This window comes from Tursiops truncatus, chromosome 15 (assembly GCF_011762595.2).
Source record: "Tursiops truncatus isolate mTurTru1 chromosome 15, mTurTru1.mat.Y, whole genome shotgun sequence".
Taxonomy (NCBI): Eukaryota; Metazoa; Chordata; class Mammalia; order Artiodactyla; family Delphinidae; genus Tursiops; species Tursiops truncatus.
This window is the reverse complement of record NC_047048.1, coordinates 28,916,549-28,935,416: the sequence shown is the minus strand read 5'-3', so window position 1 is coordinate 28,935,416 and position 18,868 is coordinate 28,916,549. Positions and strand designations below refer to the sequence as shown.

General features: G+C 53.0%; 1 protein-coding gene across 1 annotated transcript; it reads right to left on the bottom strand.

The window, feature by feature from the left end:
• Positions 1 to 16,712: 16,712 nt before the first annotated feature.
• SOCS1 (suppressor of cytokine signaling 1) lies at positions 16,713 to 18,558 on the bottom strand. Its single transcript, XM_019928626.3, has 2 exons — positions 18,404 to 18,558; positions 16,713 to 17,828 (listed from the first exon to the last, which is right to left on the bottom strand). Exon 2 carries the CDS (start codon positions 17,776 to 17,778, stop codon positions 17,134 to 17,136), a length of 645 nt encoding a protein of 214 aa, XP_019784185.1. The 5' UTR covers positions 17,779 to 17,828; positions 18,404 to 18,558; the 3' UTR covers positions 16,713 to 17,133.
• Between the last annotated feature and the right edge of the window lie 310 nt (positions 18,559 to 18,868).

The window sequence follows — 18,868 nt, the reverse complement described above, 5'->3', positions numbered from 1 at the left end:
AGAGAGGACAGTGTCCCTCACAGCTCAGGGGTCAGAGTCGGGACTGTTCTGTGATCAATTCAGGCCCCAAACCTTCCCTGAGCCATGGGTCTCAGCCTCTCTCGCTTGGGCCTAAGATCCCAGGGATGATTTGGACTTGGATAGAAGAGTGGGAGATGGAGACAAAGTAAGATTCCTCAGACCCAACAGTTGCATGCTGGGTCCTTCAAGGGGTATTATTTTTATTTCATCTCAGCTCTGTTCTTATCCTTCTGGTGGAGAGTATCTCCCCATTTCACAGATGGGGAAACTGAGGCTCGAAGTGGTTAAGGAACCTTCCCTGGGTCACTTGGCTAGGAAGGAATAGATCTGGGTTGATGACAATGATAATAATAATGTGACTCCCAAAGCCAGCTCATAAAAGGCATGTGGCTTCTATGTTACCCCCTCTTGGCTCACTTGCTCTGGGGGAAGCCAGCTTCCATGTTGTGAGGGCACTCAAGCAGCCCCACAGAGAGGCCTTTGCATTGAGGAACTGAGGCCTCCTGCCTACAGCTGTGTGAGTGAGCCCCCATTGAAGCGGGTCCTCCAGCCCCAGCTGACACCTTGACTGCAACCTCATGGGAGACCCTGTGCTACAACCATCCAGCTGAATCTCTCCCTGATTCCTGACCCACAGAAACAGTGCCGTGAGATAAATACCTGTTCCTTTAAGCAGGTCTATGGGCTTTCCCTTTTTTTCTTTTCTTTTTCTCTTTCTTTCTTTTTTCCTTCCTTCCTTCCTTCCTTCCTTCGTTCCTTCTTTCTTTCTTTCTTTCTTTCTTTCTTTCTTTCTCTTTCTTCCTTGCTTCCTTCCTTCCTTCCTTCCCTTCCTTCCTCCTTCCTTCCTTCCTTACTTTGTTTCTCTCTCTCTCTCTCTCTCTCTCCCCCCCTCCCTCCCTCTCTCTCTCTCTCTCCCTCTCTCTTTCTTTCTTTCTTTTCTGTATAACAAATTATCACAAACTTAGTGGCTTCAAAAACCACAAATGTATTATCTCACAGTTTTCTCAGGTCAGAAGTTTGGCACAGCACGGTGCAGTTTGCTGCTCAGGGTCTTACTGGGCCAAAATCAAGGGGTCAGCTGGGGTTCCAGTTCCCATCTGGAGGCTCCAGGGAAAAAATTTGCTTCCAAGCTCATTCTTGATTTTTGGCAAAATTCAGTTCCTGTGGTTGTAGGTCTGAGGTCCCTGTTTCCTTGCTGAGTATCAGCCGAGGGCTGCTCTTAACTCGAGGTGACCCACATTTCATCCACACGCGGCCCCTCCTCCTCCACTCCAGCGACACTGCATCACATCTTTCCTGTGCTTCAAATCTCTGACTTCCTCTTCTGGCACCAGCCAGAGAAAATGCTCCGATTTTCAAGGGCTTTTGTAAAACCAACCTTATACTATAACCTAATCACAGGAGCAAAATCCATTATATACACGTCCTGGGGATTAGACTGGGTGGCGGGAAACGATGGGGACTATCTTAGAATTTTTCCTACCGTAGCGCCGAGAGCTGGGGTGATTTGTACATGGAAATAGAAAACTAATGCAGTTATTGATAAGCTTTTCCAATGTGGAAGCTCAAGTCCTTCAGTTTTAGAAAATTTTTTCCCTCCATTTTCTCTGTTCTCTCTTCAACACCTATGAGTCAGATGTTGTATCTTGTGGGATGATCCCCTCATTTCTTTATCTTTTATGTCATATTTTCAATCTCTTTGTCTTTCTGGGAGATTTTCCAATCTCCTCTTGCAATGCTAATTTTGAAGTTTTTCTTTCTGTTCTCACCTCTCTAGTTCTTTCTTGGTCACTGAATGTTCCTTTACGCAGCCTCTTGTTCTTGTTTTATAGATGCAACATATTTTATTTCTACGGGGGCTTTTGTTGTCTTGATTTTTCCTCCTCCCTGCCTTGGCCCTGTTTTCCAGGAGTTCTTTTCTTCTGCTGGTTTTGATCTCTGTCTTTCATTGTACAAGCTGGCCTCCCGTGTCCAGTGATCCTTGGCTGTGAGTTCATATTGAAGAGCAGGAAACTGAAAACAGATCATCAGAAGCTCCCTGCCTGTGGGCAGGGCATGTGGACGGGTGAGTCTTATCCAGGCGACTGGGCAGGATCTGGCTGTCACAGTAGAATCCCAGAGTCAGCATCTGAAGTGTCCTCTCCTAGGCATGTCAGTTTCTCCAAAGAGCATCCCCCAATCTCCTGCCTCGGGGAAAGCAGGGAGGCCAGCTTCCAGAGACCATACAGGGGGATGGGGAAAAAGGGCGTCTCACTGACGGGCACATGGCCTTTCCCTTTACCCCTCGTGTCAGGCCTGACCCCACCCTCAATTCAGCCTCCTGTCCTCAAGTTCAAGGCCCTCAGCACAATTTTTATTTAGATGGTATGTTTATTAGTGGCTGATAGAGATTGGAGGGCTAACAGCCTCCCAAATTATCACTTTGCACCTCCATGATGCCAGATGTTGGGGTATAAAAATGAACCAGGGACTTCCCTGGTGACACAGTGGTTAAGACTCCGTGCTCCCAATTTAGGGGGCCCGGGTTCAATCCCTGGTCAGGGAACTAGATCCCACATGAATGCTGCAACTAAGAGTTCACACGCCACAACTAAGGAGCCCGTGTGCCACACCTAAGGAGCCAGCGAGCCACAATCAAGGAGCCTGCAAGCTGCAACTAAGGAGCCCACCTGCCACAACTAAGACCCAGCGCAACCAAATAAATAAATAAATATATTTTTTAAAAATGAACCAGACATGCTCTGCCATCAGGGATGAGGACCTACTAATTTCCGAGCACCTACTATGTGCCAGACGCTGAATCTGGATCAGGGTTTTGTCCCTCAGGGAACAGTTGGCTATGTCTGGAGACATTTTTGTTGTCACCACTGGGGAGTGGGTGTGGGTACTACTGGTGTCTAGTGGGTAGAGGCCAGGGATGCTGCTACAATACAAAGGACCATCCCCACAACAGAAAAGTCAGTAGTGCCAAGGTGGAGAGCCCTGCTCTGGAATGAAGAAAAACGCGTTCCCTGGCTTCATGGGAAAGGAACAAAGAATTTCTATCTCCTCAGCACCTACTACACACTTTCACGAACCCCTTTGGCCCAGGGGTCGTTTGCTTTCAGCCTGGGACAGGTGCGTGGAGATGGGAGCCACACACGCCTGCCTTCCTGCCCAACCCCCCCTCCCCCTTCAGCCTCTGGGGAAGAGCACAGGGTGGCAGCAGCTGCCAGGGTGCGAGCTGGCCCAGACCTGTGGCCCTGCTTGACGTTGGTCCCCACCAAGCCATGTGACGAGACCAGGCCACAAGAAAGAGGTTTCAACAAGCATTATCGCTTCCTGGAACTCCGACTCCGCGACTTCCCCGAAGACCGGCTGTGCCTGGCGGGCGGGCTGTGCACGGAGGGGACCGGGCTGCTGCCTTCCTCCTCCGCTGCCCCCACAGCTGCCACTCTCTATCTCAGTCTGACTACCTGGAAATACTCCACCCCTCCGGGCCCAGCACCCCTATGGTTTGGCTGTCAGGTCAGCACCGGCCCCAGGAGTGGCGGGGTAAGGCTGGTCCAGAAAGTCCTTCCAATGACCTCTGGGATGCTCGGGCTGAGCTGGACCGGGCTGGGACCCCGGATGTCCAGAAACCCACCCTGTCTCCTCTCTGCCCCTGACGGGGGCAGTTGACGACCAGGTTGGGCACAGATTTTCCTCGGTGTTACTGGTAGGAAAATGGACACAGATATTCTGCTCCATTTCATCTGCCCACCAGATGGGGGACACTTGGTAGACAGACATACAATTTCTGTTTCTGTCTGGCTGGTTTGGGCCTTGGAAATCCAGAGGGGGCGGGGGGGGGAAGTCCCATATTGGCGGGGGAGGGGGGACAGTCAAACTGAAGGTTCTTGGATGTCGTTATCTCTGGGTGGCTGTGATGACTCTGGAATAAGTCACTTCCTCGAGTCCCCACTTCACAGAAACCCAGGCTGTAAATATAGACCTGGCCGCAACAGGGCGGGGGGCGGGGGCACGCGTCGCCAGAATGAGAGGGGGGGTGAAGAGGAGGAAGCAAGGACAAAACCAGAGTCCTCCGAGCAGGCAGGCGCCTCCAGGCCCTGCCAGTGGGGTTTACTCAGTCTGTAGAAATGAAGATGCTGTGAGGTTGAACCGTATTGCCAATACTCTTGTGTTTTTGACCTACAAAAACAGCAATTTCATGTGATTCAGCTTAACACGATCCACCGCAAGACTGTTTCAAGAATTAAATGAGATAATGTGAAGTGCTTAGCACCATGCCTGTATGTAATTAGTGCTAACTCAAGAATAGCCCTTATGTCATATGATAATACTTGTTATCTCCTATCTAATGACATAACACCCATGATATTACTGACGCTAAATGTTATCCATTCTCTCCCCCATCCTCCCCTTGTCAAATCCATGTTTATTGATCATGCAGCGTGTGCCCAGGAGGGGTGTAAGCATTCTTCATTGTCACCGACGCTTGATGTCACCCCTGATTCCTGAGCATGTGCCCTGTGCAGGCATGAGGCGAGGGCTCAACATTTGTGTACACAGGTGCCTAAGCCAACGCTGTCACTGTCACTGCGTGTCGCTTGTCATCCCAAGCATCCTTGCTGGAAGGTCCCACTGCCAACCTGTGCACACTGCAGCTGGCTCACAGGTCGTCTTGAGCTACATTCAACCATGGTATTAGGGACAGAAGTCAACCAGTATTGGAGTGATTGCTTTTTCTAATCCCAGGGTAGGACTTTATATCAATGTCTTAAATGTCACCCTGGTGTCCACTCAATGTCTTAATGCAGGGCTCGTTTGGGATCCTGACTCTGTTGCCCAGGGGGTTCACCGTCTTTGCAATAAGCAGGTTGTTTGGATTCTCATGAAGGAAACTGGGAAGATGGAAGGAAGGATGTAGCTGCGGCCAGAGCTCTGGGGCACACCACTCAAGACCTCTTGGCCAGTTGGGGGGTGTGTGCACGTGTGTGTGTGTGTGGTTAACAATTTACAAAGTCAGAGGCCCGACCAGGATGTTGATGCTTCTGTCTGGATTCAGACCTCACTGAGGTCCAATTTTGGTTTTACCACATGTTAGCTGTGTGGCCTTTGGCAAGTCATTTCACTTCTCTGGGCCTCAGTTTCCTCATCTGAGACATGGGGATGCTAACAGTCCTACCCTGCAGGGTGGTAAGAAGGACTAACCGAGACCGTGTGCATGGTGCCCCCAGCGGTGTCCGGTAGGTACTCAGTATCAGCCTGAATATGAGAATTAGCCAGAGGCACAAATCTTTTCTGCGCCGGATGCATCCTGGAAAGTTTAGAAGCAGCATGGCTGATGCAGGCGTGAAGCAAGGCTGTCCCTCAGGGACACATCAGAGGGCTCCTCAGAGGACCAGCCTCCCTCCCCTCAGGACAGAGCGCCTAGAGCCCCTGCTGGTGTAGCCCTGTTGACCAGCAGCCCCTCCCCCTCACCCCGCCCAGGGATTTGGGGGCTCCCCTCCCCCCAAAAAAGAGTGACTTTCCCTCTCTGCACAGCAGTTTTCCCATCCCTGAAGAAGAAACAAAACCTCAGTGGGCAGTTGAGAGCATCCAATGAAATGTGCCTCACAAGGTCAACATGTGTCCCTTCCCGGTTCCCGCTGGGCCTCGGCTTCCTTACTGATGAAACGGGTACCATCATCCCTACCTTCTCAACCAATGACCTGGAAGGCTGCTCACGAAATGCTCAGTGGAAAAAGTGGGTTACCATATGAGTCATAAAGAATGGTGTCTTTTTTAAAAAAAAGAAAAAATATATGTATCTGTGGAAATCAGGAAAATATAGAATGTATTTCATACTAACATTATTGGTAGATGCTTTTACAAATTTAAAATAAATGTGGAGATTAAAACATAATGTGGGGGCTTCCCTGGTGGCGCAGTGGTTGAGAATCTGCCTGCCAATGCAGGGGACACGGGTTCGAGCCCTGGTCCGGGAAGATCCCACATGCCACGGAGCAACTAAGCCCGTGCACCACAACTACTGAGCCTGCGCTCTAGAGCCCGCGAGCCACAAATATTGAGTCTGCGTGCCACAACTATTGAAGCCCGTGCGCCTAGAGCCTGTGCTCCGCAACAAGAGAAGCCGCCGCAATGAGAAGCCCACACACTGCAACGAAGAGTAGCCCCCGCTCGCTGCAACTAGAGAAAGCCCACACACAGCAACGAAGACCCAACGCAGCCAAAAATAAATAAATTTATAAAACAAAAAAAACATAATGTGAACTGATGGGGGATGTTGATAGTGGTGGGGGGAGGCCAGGGGGGCAGTAAGGATATGGAAACTGTGATTTCCACTCAATTTTGATGTGAATCTAAAACTGTTCTAAAAATAAAGTCTGTTTTTTAAAGGGAAGGAAAATTTTTTTAATGTGGAATTTTTTTTTCCAGCACAAAAAGAAGTTATTAAGAGCAACCATGAATCAGGAGGTGTGAAAGTCTGCATTCCAGCTTTCTTTGAGAGCAGATATCAGCGAGAGAGGGGAGCATTGTGGGCCCCAGCCCCTGGCAAAAGTAGTCTCGCTTCTCTCAGTAGGAGAGTTGTTTGGCCTCTTCTTAGGATGAGTGGTTCCATTTTACTCGCCTACCCTTCGTTCTAGCCAAACCTGACCCCTTGCTGCTCTTCAAACTCTGATTACCCAAGACTCTTTGGGTTGCAAATGGCAGAAACATAACTCAGACAAACATAAGCAAAAAAGGAAACGTGTGTAACAGGTAAGTCCAGAGGTGGATTTCAGGCATGGCTGGATGTAGGAGCTCCCACAATGCATCAGGGCTCTGTCTTGTGCTCCTTCTCTTCCACTCTTTGACCCAACGGGCACAATGGCTGCCAGCAGGCCTCAGTATAGAGGAATGAGTTCCTGTTCCAGCAAAAAAGTCCCAGGAGGGCCTCTGACTGGTCAAGCTTAGGTCACGTGCCTTCCCTGAACTGGGGCATGGGGAACTCTGGCCGGGTCTGGTCCACATCCACCTGTGGCCAGAGCACTGTGACCGACAGCCCCTTCAGGACCTTACAGAATGATGTGGGGCAGTTCCCTGAGAGCAAAGCTCTAGCTCGCAGTACACCCTATGTGTATGCTGCTCTCCAGCCACTGAGCCTTTGTACTTGCTGTCCCCTCCACCTCTTTCGAATGTGGGGAAAGAGACTGTCAGGTCAGGTCTGTGTTCTGTGAGGACACAGATGCCTCATGTAGAGGAAGGAGGGGGCACTTTGGAATCCCACAAACCTGGATGTGAATCCCTGCTCTGCCCCAGCAGGCTGTGTGGCCTAGGCAAGTCACTTTACCTCTCTGAGCCTTATTTTTTCTCCTAACCATGTCTCTCTACAGAGTGGTGCTGAGGATTTAAGTGAGGTGTGCAGGAGTCCAGGGCCTGGGGCAGAGGGCATGCTCCAGTGAGACAGCCATGGTAAGGATCTGGGATGCTACCTGGGGCTCAGTTCAGAGAGGCTAGGCACATGGGCTGCATTCAGATCTCCACTCTAGCCGTGAGGTCTTGGGCAAATAAATCACCACACTTCTCTGAGCCTCAGATTCTTTGCCTGCAAAAGCCAGAGAAACATGCCTACTTCAGTGGCAGCTATACGGATTATGGGAGATAACATAGGTCACTTTGCATATGCTGTTCCCTCTGCCTGAGATGCCCTTCCCCACCTTGGCTGCCCAGGTGAATTGGAGCCTCACCTGACTCCGCATCTCCCACCCTCCTCCTCATGAGTCTTAAGCTAATTAGCTATTCTTTTCTTGGTGCCCCCCCCACCCACCCTCCAGCCACCTGGGGCCTGGATCAGGTGATACGGCGACCCTATGTAAGTCCTTTTTCTCCTAACTCTCTGAATGGCTCAGGTTCATCTGTTCCCTTGTACCCGGCACACAGAAAGCATGAATAAACATTTGTGGGATGAATGCATGACTCCCAAGCTTTCTGGAGGGGTCCCCCCAACTCCAGCACAGGCCTTTGGTCCCATCTCTTCTGGGAGCATGACACCCACCAGGGGAGGGGGCCCTTGGGTGAGGGAGGAAGTCCAGGCTGCAGCTGGTCGCCCAGGCAGCTGATTTCTAAGAAACCACTGAGGGACACGAAGGCTGGGCAAAGCTCAGCATGGCTTTTACTTTCAGTTTTCTGGAGCTGGAGCAGAGTAGGTGCCCAAGGTTCTTGGTTGGGAGGGGAGGGTGTTGCAGGCAAGGCTTTGTCAAATGTCAAGGACACAGCCACCACTTCAGGACATGGACCAGGCCTGGAGCCCAGAGAGGTCCTGCCCGGCCCCATCCAGAGCCATGAGGGTAGGAGAAGGGGCCACTGGGGGTAACAGCCTGCCACCCGGCCCGGCCGCCAATGCTTCCTCTTTATTCACTTGCCCTTTATTTTGTACGTGATTTGGATTATTTATTCCTTCACCCACTCATTCATTTATTCATTCATTCATGCACTCATTCATTTACTCACCCATCCATCCACAAGTCCTTTCTCTCATTCCTAGGCCCTCTCTCTATTTGCTCTTTCCTTCCTATTTTCCCTTCTCATCTTTCCTCTTCTCTCCCCTCCTCTCCTCTCACCCCTCCCGCCTCCCCATCTCTGCCTCTTGCTCCCTCTCTCTGCCTGTCTCCATCTCTTTCTTCCCCCCTTTCTCTGACTCACTTGCCCTTTTATTCCTGGGGGAGGAGATGGCTGAGCTGGGCTTTGAAGGTTGAGTAGGAGTTTGCCAAGTGACAAGCAAGCATGAGAAACATTAAAGACTTTCCCTGGGTTGCTCAAAAGGCCAAAGGAATGATGAGAAAATGGGGATGATTGAAGCAGATGAGGAACGTGAAGGGAACGGTGAGGGACTAGACATGTACGGTGGGACCAGGCAGTGAAGGCCCACAGATCCCATGGGAAAGTGGTCATATTTCAGTATCTAGCAGTTGGGAACCGCTAGAATGCTCTGGGGTCATCTAGCTTGGTTCAAATACTGCTTCTACTACTTTTATCAGCTGTGAGATCATAGACAAGGAACTCAACCTCTCCTGGGCTAGGGTGCCTTGTCTGTGAAATGAGACAATAATGGTACCTCTTTAGAAAGGGCTAGATAAAAGGGAGCCAACAGCAATACTCATTTGCAGTGGGAGTGAGGGGGTGTATGTGACCAGGGGTGTGAGGTGATCAAATTGGTAATTTAGATGATCACACCCAACTGCCTCCAGTGCCTGCAAAGGAGCCTGAGCCCACATCTCTGGTCCTCAGTTTCACCATCTCCAATCCAGTGAAGGGGAGGCCACTTTAAGGCTCAAGCCTGCATTCCTTGCCCCACTCCCACACCCTGCCCACTTGGCTGGGGGAGCCCGCCAGGACCCCTCCTGCCTGGACCTGAAGTAGTTTCACTTTGACCCACCTTCCAGAAACTGTGGCCCTTCCTGTCACCAGGTTAGTGCAGAGGGCACTTGGCAAAAGATCAGATAAACAGCACAGAAGAGCCCCAGGCTGGCCACACTGGGCTTTCATTTTCAGTGCCCCAAGCTGGAGACGGGGTGGGGGTGGGGCCAGGGCCCCTGATATAGGGCCCACCCTGCCCTGCCAACATCATGACTCTTATTGAGCACGTACTCTGTGCTTATAATCACTTCCTTTTAATCCCTCGTACCCTGTGAGATCCAGATGCTTACCCCATTTCACAGGTGAGGAAACTGAGGCTCAGAGTCAGTGCCCACGACACACAGCTGGCAGCCACGTTGGGCAGTGTTTCCAGGTATGGGATGGGTGCCCTGAAGGGTCCCTGGATGGTGGTTTTTGGTGGGACCCAGGGACATTTTGATAAAACATTGAGTTGCTGTGAAACAGAGATTTCAGATTTTCCCCTTAAGACAAGGAGACAGTCTCATATGGCTGCTACTGTGTGTTAAACACCTGACACTTGACACGTGCCTCCCTGTCTCTCTCTCTCTCTCTCCCTCCCTCCCTCTCAACCAAACACAAAGCAGACCTTCTCTCAGAGCAGAGCAAGACACCAATCTCTAGCTGGAACTTAATAACATTGTTTAAATTTCACTGCATTTTTTTAAGGGTTACCTCTGTGGCAGGTGATTCAGGCTTTCCGTGTATAGTAATTCTGTTTCCCTTTGAATAAAACTTAAGGAAACCAAGTAACTTGATTTGGAGAATATAATTGAATAACATCACAGCTGGAACTTGAATAGACCTGGCAAAAATCATAAAAGTGTATCTCCAGCGTCTGACGGTTTGGAAACCTCAGTTTAAAGCTTAAAATGAGGGAATGGCTGTAAAATCGGGCTGCCTGTGTTGGAACCCTCTAGGTTCTGCCACCTAGCTGCTGTGTGACCCTGGGCACTTTATTTAACCTCTCTGTGCCTCAGTTTCCTCATCTGCAAAATGAGTATAATAACCATAATAGTACCTGTTTCATATGGTTCTTGTGAGGGTTAAATGAGATACAATGCATGAATTATCAATACAAAGAACAATGCCTACTGTCTAGTGAGCATTTGACATGGACGAGCTGGTAGCCACTGCTGTTCGTAGCAAATGGCAAGTTGGGAATGGAACCAGGTCTGTCTGGCTTCATGGCTGTGCTGATTCAAATACATCTGTGCAGCCCGTGTGATGCAAGATAGTAATAATTATTACAGTTCCTATATTTGGGTGGTGATCCATTTTATTTCCACTTATGGTAAATCATTTGATCCTCATGACCCTTCTGAAGCAAGGCAGAGTGGGTCTAATTGAGTCTAATTATTGTTTTATAGATAAGGCCACTACAGTCACACTGTTAACAGTCAGGACTCAAACCCAGGGCCTGGGTCCCAGCTCTTCCTGCTCCTCTGTGCTGCCTCCCACAGTGAAATGTTGGTGGGGAGGGGCCCTCCAAGGTGGACTTACCCAGGCCTTGCCCCCGCCTCTCCATCCTGCCTCTGGATACCCCTCCCGGCTGCACCCAGGTGTGAGAGGTACGGAGGGGAGTATGTCATCACACAGGCCCCTGCAGGTCCCCAGGTGGGGCCAGCCCTGAACGTCACCCTCCCGGCTCTGTTCTTGCCCATCCTCATTTGCATTCATGGCTCCCCCCACCAGCTATCAGGGCTGACCCAGAGCCACTCCCCCAGGGTCCTTTCTGATCAAGCAGCCCTGGCCATTCTCCTAGGCTGAACTCTGATGCAGCCTTGCAGGTAAGTTACCAGCCCACTGTCTCGCCTGGCTTCCCAGGCTGTGCTGGGGGAAAAGGACAGGCGAGTGAGGTGCTCTGAGCCCTGGCTGGTTCTATGGCTCTGAACATCTTCCAGGGTGGTCCTAAGTGTCAGAAACACATTAACCCATGAACCCTTGAGCATTGTAGTGGGTAAGCGACGGGAGTCAAACTCTGGCTTTGCCATTTACACATTAGGGGGGCAATTCCTTCACCTTTCTGAGGCCAACTCCTATGATGCAAACTAGGTGAAGTATTAGCACCCGTTAGGTGCTCAGTAATTGGCATTATTTTAAAACAGCAGCAGTACAAGAATCAAGAAGCAGAGAGGGCAGTCCCAATTATTGGATACCTATCACGTGTTAAGCACCTTACAGGCACCCTCTTACTTAATTTCGTCCATGGGGTGGGTACAGTGATTAATCTCATTTCCAGGTAAGGAAAATGGGGTTCGGGATCTAAGGGCTGTGTGAGTTGGGGCAGCAGGGTTCGGTGCGGACTGGGATGCGGTGGAAGCGCTTTTTGGTTTCTTAAGACTAGAGGGGGCGGGGAGGGCCCGCTATTACGGCCTTGACCCGACCGTCCTCTGGGTGGGTGGCGGGGTGGGGGTTGTGGGGGCGTGGGGTCTTCCAAGTGGGCAGCACGCACAGGGCGGCGTTAGGACCACGCGGAGCCCAGAGGGGCCAGGTATCCTGCGGCTGCTCGGAGAGGCCTCGGGGAGCCGAGTGCGGCCGAACAGAGCCGAGCATCGCCGGGGCCCGCCGCCGACAGATACGAGTTCGCGTCCGGTGGGATCCGAGACAGCGGCAGGTGAGGGCGGCGTGGTGACGTCATCAGCGCGCGGCACGTGGCGGCCTGGGAGCTCCGGAGCCGTGCGGAGCCCTTGGGTCACGGCACTTGTACCTGTATGAGCCCTTCACCTTAAAACTGCTGGAGGCGCGGAACAGCATGTGCAAAGGCCCGGTAGCGGGAGGGAGTGAGGTGAGTGCTGAGGCCAGACGCGTGGGCAGGGACACCCTGCCGCCTCATGGGTCCTCGTGGGAGGTGGGCCTTCTGAGCGCGGCGGGGAGCCACTGGAGGACTGGGGCTTGGAGATGCCCGACCTCACATGGAGTGTGTGGTTTTGGTGGGGGTGGGAGGGAGGGTAGGGGGTTGTATTGGGGCCAAACAACCCGTGTAGATCGTGGAACCTGTTTCTCCTGTGGGCTGTCTGAGGGCCAGGACCAGGTGGGAGGGGCAGTTGAGCGCCCACCTTGGGCACTGTTGTCCCTCTGTGAATTTGCTTTGTTGAAGACTGCACTCCTCTCTGTAAGGGACCTTGAGAGCCCCTAGAATCAGGCCAGGCCCATGTTATTCCCCAGAAGCCTCACCCTGGGGAGTCTCTGGATGATGGTAGTAGACACCAGGTGAGGGGGATGCAAAGCAAAGCCTCCAGGTGGCCGCACCCACCCTGTGTCAGCCTAATCCACCTACTTTCAGGTCCTGTGTGTCCTTCCCCAAAGTTGAGGCCAGCTCCGCCCTGCACAGGTGAGCACTGCTCCAAGAAGCCCCTCACTGGACTCTGGGGGGCTATGCCCTGGGGCTGTGTTCAGACCTAGGCTTGCGGTCTGATAATAAATGGGGTTTCTGACTGATGCCGGCCCCAGGGCTGGCCACACCAGGCCTGGCCCATACTTGGTCTCAGCATTGGTCCTGTGGCTTTCCCTGCCTCTTTGTGGCCTGATTGGCTTAAGCTGAGGGATTGAGGGGTCTGACCAAGAATGACACCCCCCACCCCAATCCCCAAATACACACATAACAAGGCAAGAAGCCTAAGACCTTCTCCCCAAGCCTCCCTGCCTTGGTGCACCTCTACCTAGGAGTCAGAGGATCTAACAGATTAGATCAGCTCATGCCCAGGCTCCCCATCACACTTCAGATCCACACTCCTCACTAGTGGCTCTGCCCACTGTCCACCCATTCCACCTCATCTCCTGCCGCTGGCCTTCACTCCATCATCTCCCTTCCAGCTCAGCCAGCGACTGGAATGGGCTGAACTTGTTCCCAGCCGACGGCCTTTGCACTTGCTGTTCCCTCTGCCCAGAACGCCTGCCTCCCAGGCTGGCGCTGACCTGTCATTCCAGGCACAATTTCCGCGTCACCTTAGAGGAGCCTTCCTGACCTTTCTTTCTAAAATAGCCCCACCCACTGCCCAACCACCTTGTTGAGTTTCCATCTGAGTACTGTCACTCCTTGGTTGTTCTCGTGCCTTTAGTTTCATATTTAGTTATTGTCTGAGGCCCTGAATGTGAACTCCATGAGAGCAGGGACTGGACTCCCTCAGTTTTGTCCATTCATGTATCCTTTGGGCTTAGAGTAATGCCTGGAACATAGTTGGTGTTCAGTGAATCTTTGTTATATGAACGTCATTATCATTTACTGAATACCACATCATGCAGAGACATACTGCCAGGCTCTGGGCTAAATGCCTTACGTGCCTCACCTCAGGAAGAGGCTCACCTCTCCACTTCCTGACTGGGGGACAGTAACAGTTCCACTCATAAAGTTGGGAGGATCAGGCAGGCTGAGGTGAGGCCTGGGAATATGCATCTTCACAGGGTTCCTCCCTCTTGCCTCCTCCACTCTTGAGGAAACCAATTGCCTTGAGAGTGGGGTGGATCTGGTGCAAGTCTTGGCTATCACTGTTGAGCTGTGTGACCCTGAGTGACTATACTTCTCTGAGCCCCCGTTTCCTCATCTCTAAAATGGGGAGCAGCGTCCCCAGCTCTGGAATGGCTTTGATGCAGGTCAGAGGTTGTTCCCACACCCACAGGCAGTCCCCACCTTCTAAAGAGCTGCCCCTTTTCCATCCTGTTTGCCCTCCACTGCCCAGCTCAGACGCTCCTGGGCCCCCAGACCAGTTCCACCCACACACACCAACCCTCCTCTCACTTTTTATTCTTGTAAATTGACGTCAGCACTGCTGAATCATGAAGCTGAGGTTTGAGAGAACCTATACCACGGGGAAGCCACACAGCGTGCACTGCCCCCCTCCCTGCCCTCCTGCTCTGCAGTGTGTCTGCACTGGTGTATGCCGGAGATCTGTCCCTCAGGGCCTGGAGTGCAGCTCCTGGGGGGCTTCTAGGTCACAGTATGTGTGTTAATATAGCTTTTCTTTCTTTTTTTTTTTTGGCTGCATTGGGTCTTCGTTGCTGCACGCAGGCTTTCTCTAGTTGCAGCGAGTGGGGGCTACTCTTCGTTGCAGTGTGCGGGCTTCTCATTGTGGTGGCTTCTCTTGTTGGGGAGCACAGGCTCTAGGCGCACGGGCTTCAGTAGTTGTGGCTTGCGGGCTGTAGAGCGCAGGCTCAGTAGTTGTGGCACATGGGCTTAGTTGCTCTGTGGCATGTGGAGTCTTCCTGGACCAGGGCTCGAACCCGTGTCCCCTGCATTGGCAGGCGGATTCTTAACCACGGCACCACCAGGGAAGTCCGGTATAGCTTTTTTAAAAATGACTCACAAAGAGAAGGGGCCAACTCTGGGAAGTGTGATTAGAGGAGCTTTAGTCTTAGCTGTTTTGCTAAGGGGAATGGATTTGTGTATGAGTTTGTATAATGAAGATGTGATATTTAAGCTTTTTTTGAAAGGAGGAAAAAAACCCTGGAAATATTGTAAACTAACTGCGATTCGTCCCTCTTTAGATGAGGAGCTGTTTCCTCGTCTGCAAAATGAGGATGTTAATAGTACCTAAATCCTAAGGCTCGGGTGAAGGTTGAATGCTTAACATAGGTAACTAGGTGCTCGGAATGGTACCTGCCCAATGATGCTATATATAAATGTTAGCAGCTGCTACTGTTATTATTACTGCAACCATTAGGCCCTTGTGGGAGACTGTGTTGCCTAGTGGTACCCAGCCTCTGAAGCAGTACTAAGTTTGAAAATCTGACTCCACCACTTGCTGTATGCCCTACTTTGCCTCTCTGAGCCTCAGTTTTCCCATCTGTAAAATGGGGGAGAGGTTGCTAACTCACAGGCTGGTTGTGCGGCTTAAACAAGGTAGCACAGGGCCCAGCATACAGTAAGCGCTCATTAAGTGTTTGCCATATGCGCAAGCACTGCTTTCCTGGGTTTCTCCCGGCACTGCCCAAGCTGGGTAGGAGACAGGAGAGTCAGAACAAGGACAGGAGTTGGTCCACACAGTAGAGAACAAAGGGCAGGGAGATGGTCCGAAGAAGAAAAAGCAGTGGTTCCTTGGAGGCACACAGACATCACCTCCTTTCCTCCCACCCCACTTCATTGAAGGATGATATTGCCAAAGCTCTCTGAGATACTAAACCTCTCCTGGTCATTCTTAACCTTGAGGTCTGGAACCTATTTAATCCCTAAGACAAGTCTGGGCCGCTGCAGCTCTCCAACTATCAAGTTAATTTTATGCTGCACTTTCAAGTCTGAAAGGTATTGTTAAATATTAGGACACTCCATTGTAAGCATGTCCAAGGCTGCAGAGGGCCATTCTGACTTCTAAAAATGTGTCTGTAAAGCCGTTTAACCCTAAACCTGAAAATGACTCGATTCACTGGGTGCAGCAACACAGCCCTGAGTGGCCAGCAGACCGGCCACAGATACAAGGAGTAGCCATAAAACCCGTTTCCTGGGCACTCTCTGGTGATGCTGGCAGGCCCAAGCTCCAGAAAACATCACCTCCTCCATCCCCTTTGCATCAGTGCCTGCTGCTGAGGGTTACAGCAAAGCACCTCTTCCAGCAAGCCCATTTTAGAGGTAGTCACTGAGGCCCCGAGAGGTAAAGGGAATTGCCCAAAGCTGCCAACAGGGCCCTTCTGACACCACAGACCACAGAGCATCTTTCTGGCTCCAAGTTGTGTGTTCACCAAAAAGTACACAGGACAGAACAGGGTGGGCAGAAGGAAGTTCAGACCCAACCCTGTATCCCCATCCCATCTAAAATATGCCTTCCTATATGCTGAGTTTCAGAATGTGCCACGCCTCCTTCCAAAAACTCAACAAGCCCCCACCCCCACCCTCTTCCTGGAAAAAGTTGTGGTCATAGAATGAAAGAAGTTTCCTCTCTGTCATCCATTCAAACAGATTTCTGGGAGGACAGCCAAAAAAGGCCCCAGTATCTTCTCTGACACAAGAATGGCCACAGGCAAATTTACCCCACCTCAGTTTTCTCTTCTGTAAAATGGGGATAAGTGCCTTGCTTCATAGGGTTGTCTTTAAAGTAAAGTTAAGCATGTAAAGCACAGAACAGGGCCGGGCACACATTAAGAGCTCAAACGTGAGCTGCCATTTTACACACAATACCAAAACTAGACCAACGGTTCGTCTACCCCTGAGAGCTGAGGGAGGAGCCATGCAGGGTTCCCAGCCACAGAACACAGGCCACACACCATCTTCGGCCACACGGGTCAGTCTTAGGAACCTGGACCCACTCAGAACCATGGAAAACCTTTGCCCAAAGCACACGCTCTAGAAACCTTTTTTCTTAAAAAAAAAAACTTTCATAATAAAGTTTATTACCTAAACTGGTGGTAAAAAATATAAAATAGGATTCTGCACAGCAGAAAAATAAAGCCAGAGACCCTCCCCCAACCCCTGGTTTGTGCAAAGATACTGGGTATATGTAAACATGAAGAGGTAGGAGGTATGAGTTCAGGTCCTGGCCCCAGATACAATTAAGTTAAGCTGCTACGACAACCAGGGGGACCCAGAGGGAGCACCGGGAGGGGGCACCCCCACAAGAGGTGGGGAGGGGTCTGCGGCCTTGTCTCCAACCCAGGGTAGAAGGCGCCTCGCCCCCTACACCCTCTCCCTCCAACCCAGGCGGGGAGGGCACCCACGTGGTTCCAGGGAGATAATAATAATAGAAAATAATAAGACGTCCCAGTTAATGCTGCGTGCGCGGCCGGTCAGATCTGGAAGGGGAAGGAGCTCAAGTAGTCCCGGAGGACGGGGTTGAGGGGGATGCGCGCCAGGTTCTCGCGGCCCACGGTGGCCACAATGCGCTGGCGGCACAGCTCCTGAAGCGGCCGCACACGGCGCTGGCGCAGCGGGGCCCCCAGCATGCGGGGCGGCGCCGCCACGTAGTGCTCCAGCAGCTCGAAGAGGCAGTCGAAGCTCTCGCGGCTGCCGTCCAGGTGGAAGCGGCCGGCCTGGAAGTGCACGCGGATGCTCGTGGGGCCCGAGGCCATCTTCACGCTGAGGGCAAAGAAGCAGTTCCGCTGGCGGCTGTCGCGCACCAGAAAGGTGCCCACGGGCTCGGCGCGCAGCCGCTCGTGCGCCCCGTGCACGCTCAGGGGTCCCCAGTAGAAGCCGCAGGCGTCCAGGAGAGCGCTGGCCCGGGTGATGCGCCGGTAGTCGGCGTGCGAGCGGAACGTGCGGAAGTGCGTCTCGCCCGGGGTCGGAGCCGGAGCAGCCGGGCAGGGCCGCGGGCGCGCAGGGGCCGCGGGCGAGGAGGAGGAAGAAGAGGAGGAGGAGGAAGGCTCTGGCCGCCGTCGGGTCTCTGCTGCCGTGGAGATTGCATTGTCGGCTGCCACCTGGTTGTGTGCTACCATCCTACACGCGGGGCCGGCCGGAGGGGTGGGCCATAGCGTCCGGGGGTGCGCTGATGGGAGAGACAGGCTGTCAGCAGGGAGTCTGGGTGGGGCTGGGCAGGTGAGGGCCCGCGAGGCAACTTGGGAGGGGTGGGGCTCTGGGGTGAGCCGCTCCTAAAGGGCCGAGGGCTCAAGACCAAGTCCGCGCAGCCCTTTGAGCCTCAGTGGGCTCATCTAGAAAATGGGCTTCCCCGCTTGCGGAGCACTTCAAGGCGGGTGGGAGCTCGGTGGAGCGGAGTGCAGCCCCCGAGTCGCTCCGAGTTTGGGTACAAGAAGGGGGCGTGGAGAGGTGCCGGGGAGAAGCCTGCCCCGATTCCGGCCAACCGGCCCTCGGCTCACCGCCCCGTGACCGCCGCCTCCTGGCCAGGCCTGGAATTGGCGCCTTGTCCGGGCGAATTGGGCAAAGGCAGGAGAAAAGCTGCGCTGCGGGAACTCCACGCGCGGGGTCTGCCAGGGTGGGGCCAGAGGGGGCCAGGAGCGTGGCGGCCGCGACCCCACCACGCAGCCCCCGAGGCCGCCAGACACCCGGCTGTCCTGTGCTTTCCTTCCCTCTCCCTCCCGCTTCCTAGCCCAGTGCCCCGCTCACCTGGCGGCGGGGCGCGGGGCGCCGCAAGCGGGGCGGCTGGGGTCTCCGGGGCGGCTCTCGCGCATGCTCCAGGGCCAGGAGCCGTGCAGCTGCCACGGCCGCAGCTCTGTCTGCTGCGCGCCTGCCCCTGCACCAGTCTTTTAAACTGGCTTGGGGGCGTGGTCGGCAGAAGGCTCCTCCCCCTACAGACCCCACCCCCTTACAGGCCCACCCTTCCGCGCCACTTTCGGTTTCTTTTTCTGCGCGCCGTGGAAGCCAAGCCGGCTCGACCTTTTCCACAAATCAGGGAGCCCTACCCGGGGAAGCCCCCCGCCCTGACCTAGCCTCGCATCTGTCCTAGGACCCCCCTCTGTCAAGGTCTCTAGCACCACCTCTGAACCTCCTGGGCACTTCTCAGAAGCCCCCTTCGGAACTGGCGGCCCTACTTTGCCCCCACGTACCTTCGGTCGCAGATTTCTGCAGGCA

Excerpts from the sequence above, each read along its gene's own strand:
- SOCS1 (XM_019928626.3), bottom strand. The coding sequence starts at position 17,778 with ATGGTAGCACACAACCAGGTGGCAGCCGACAATGCAATCTCCACGGCA.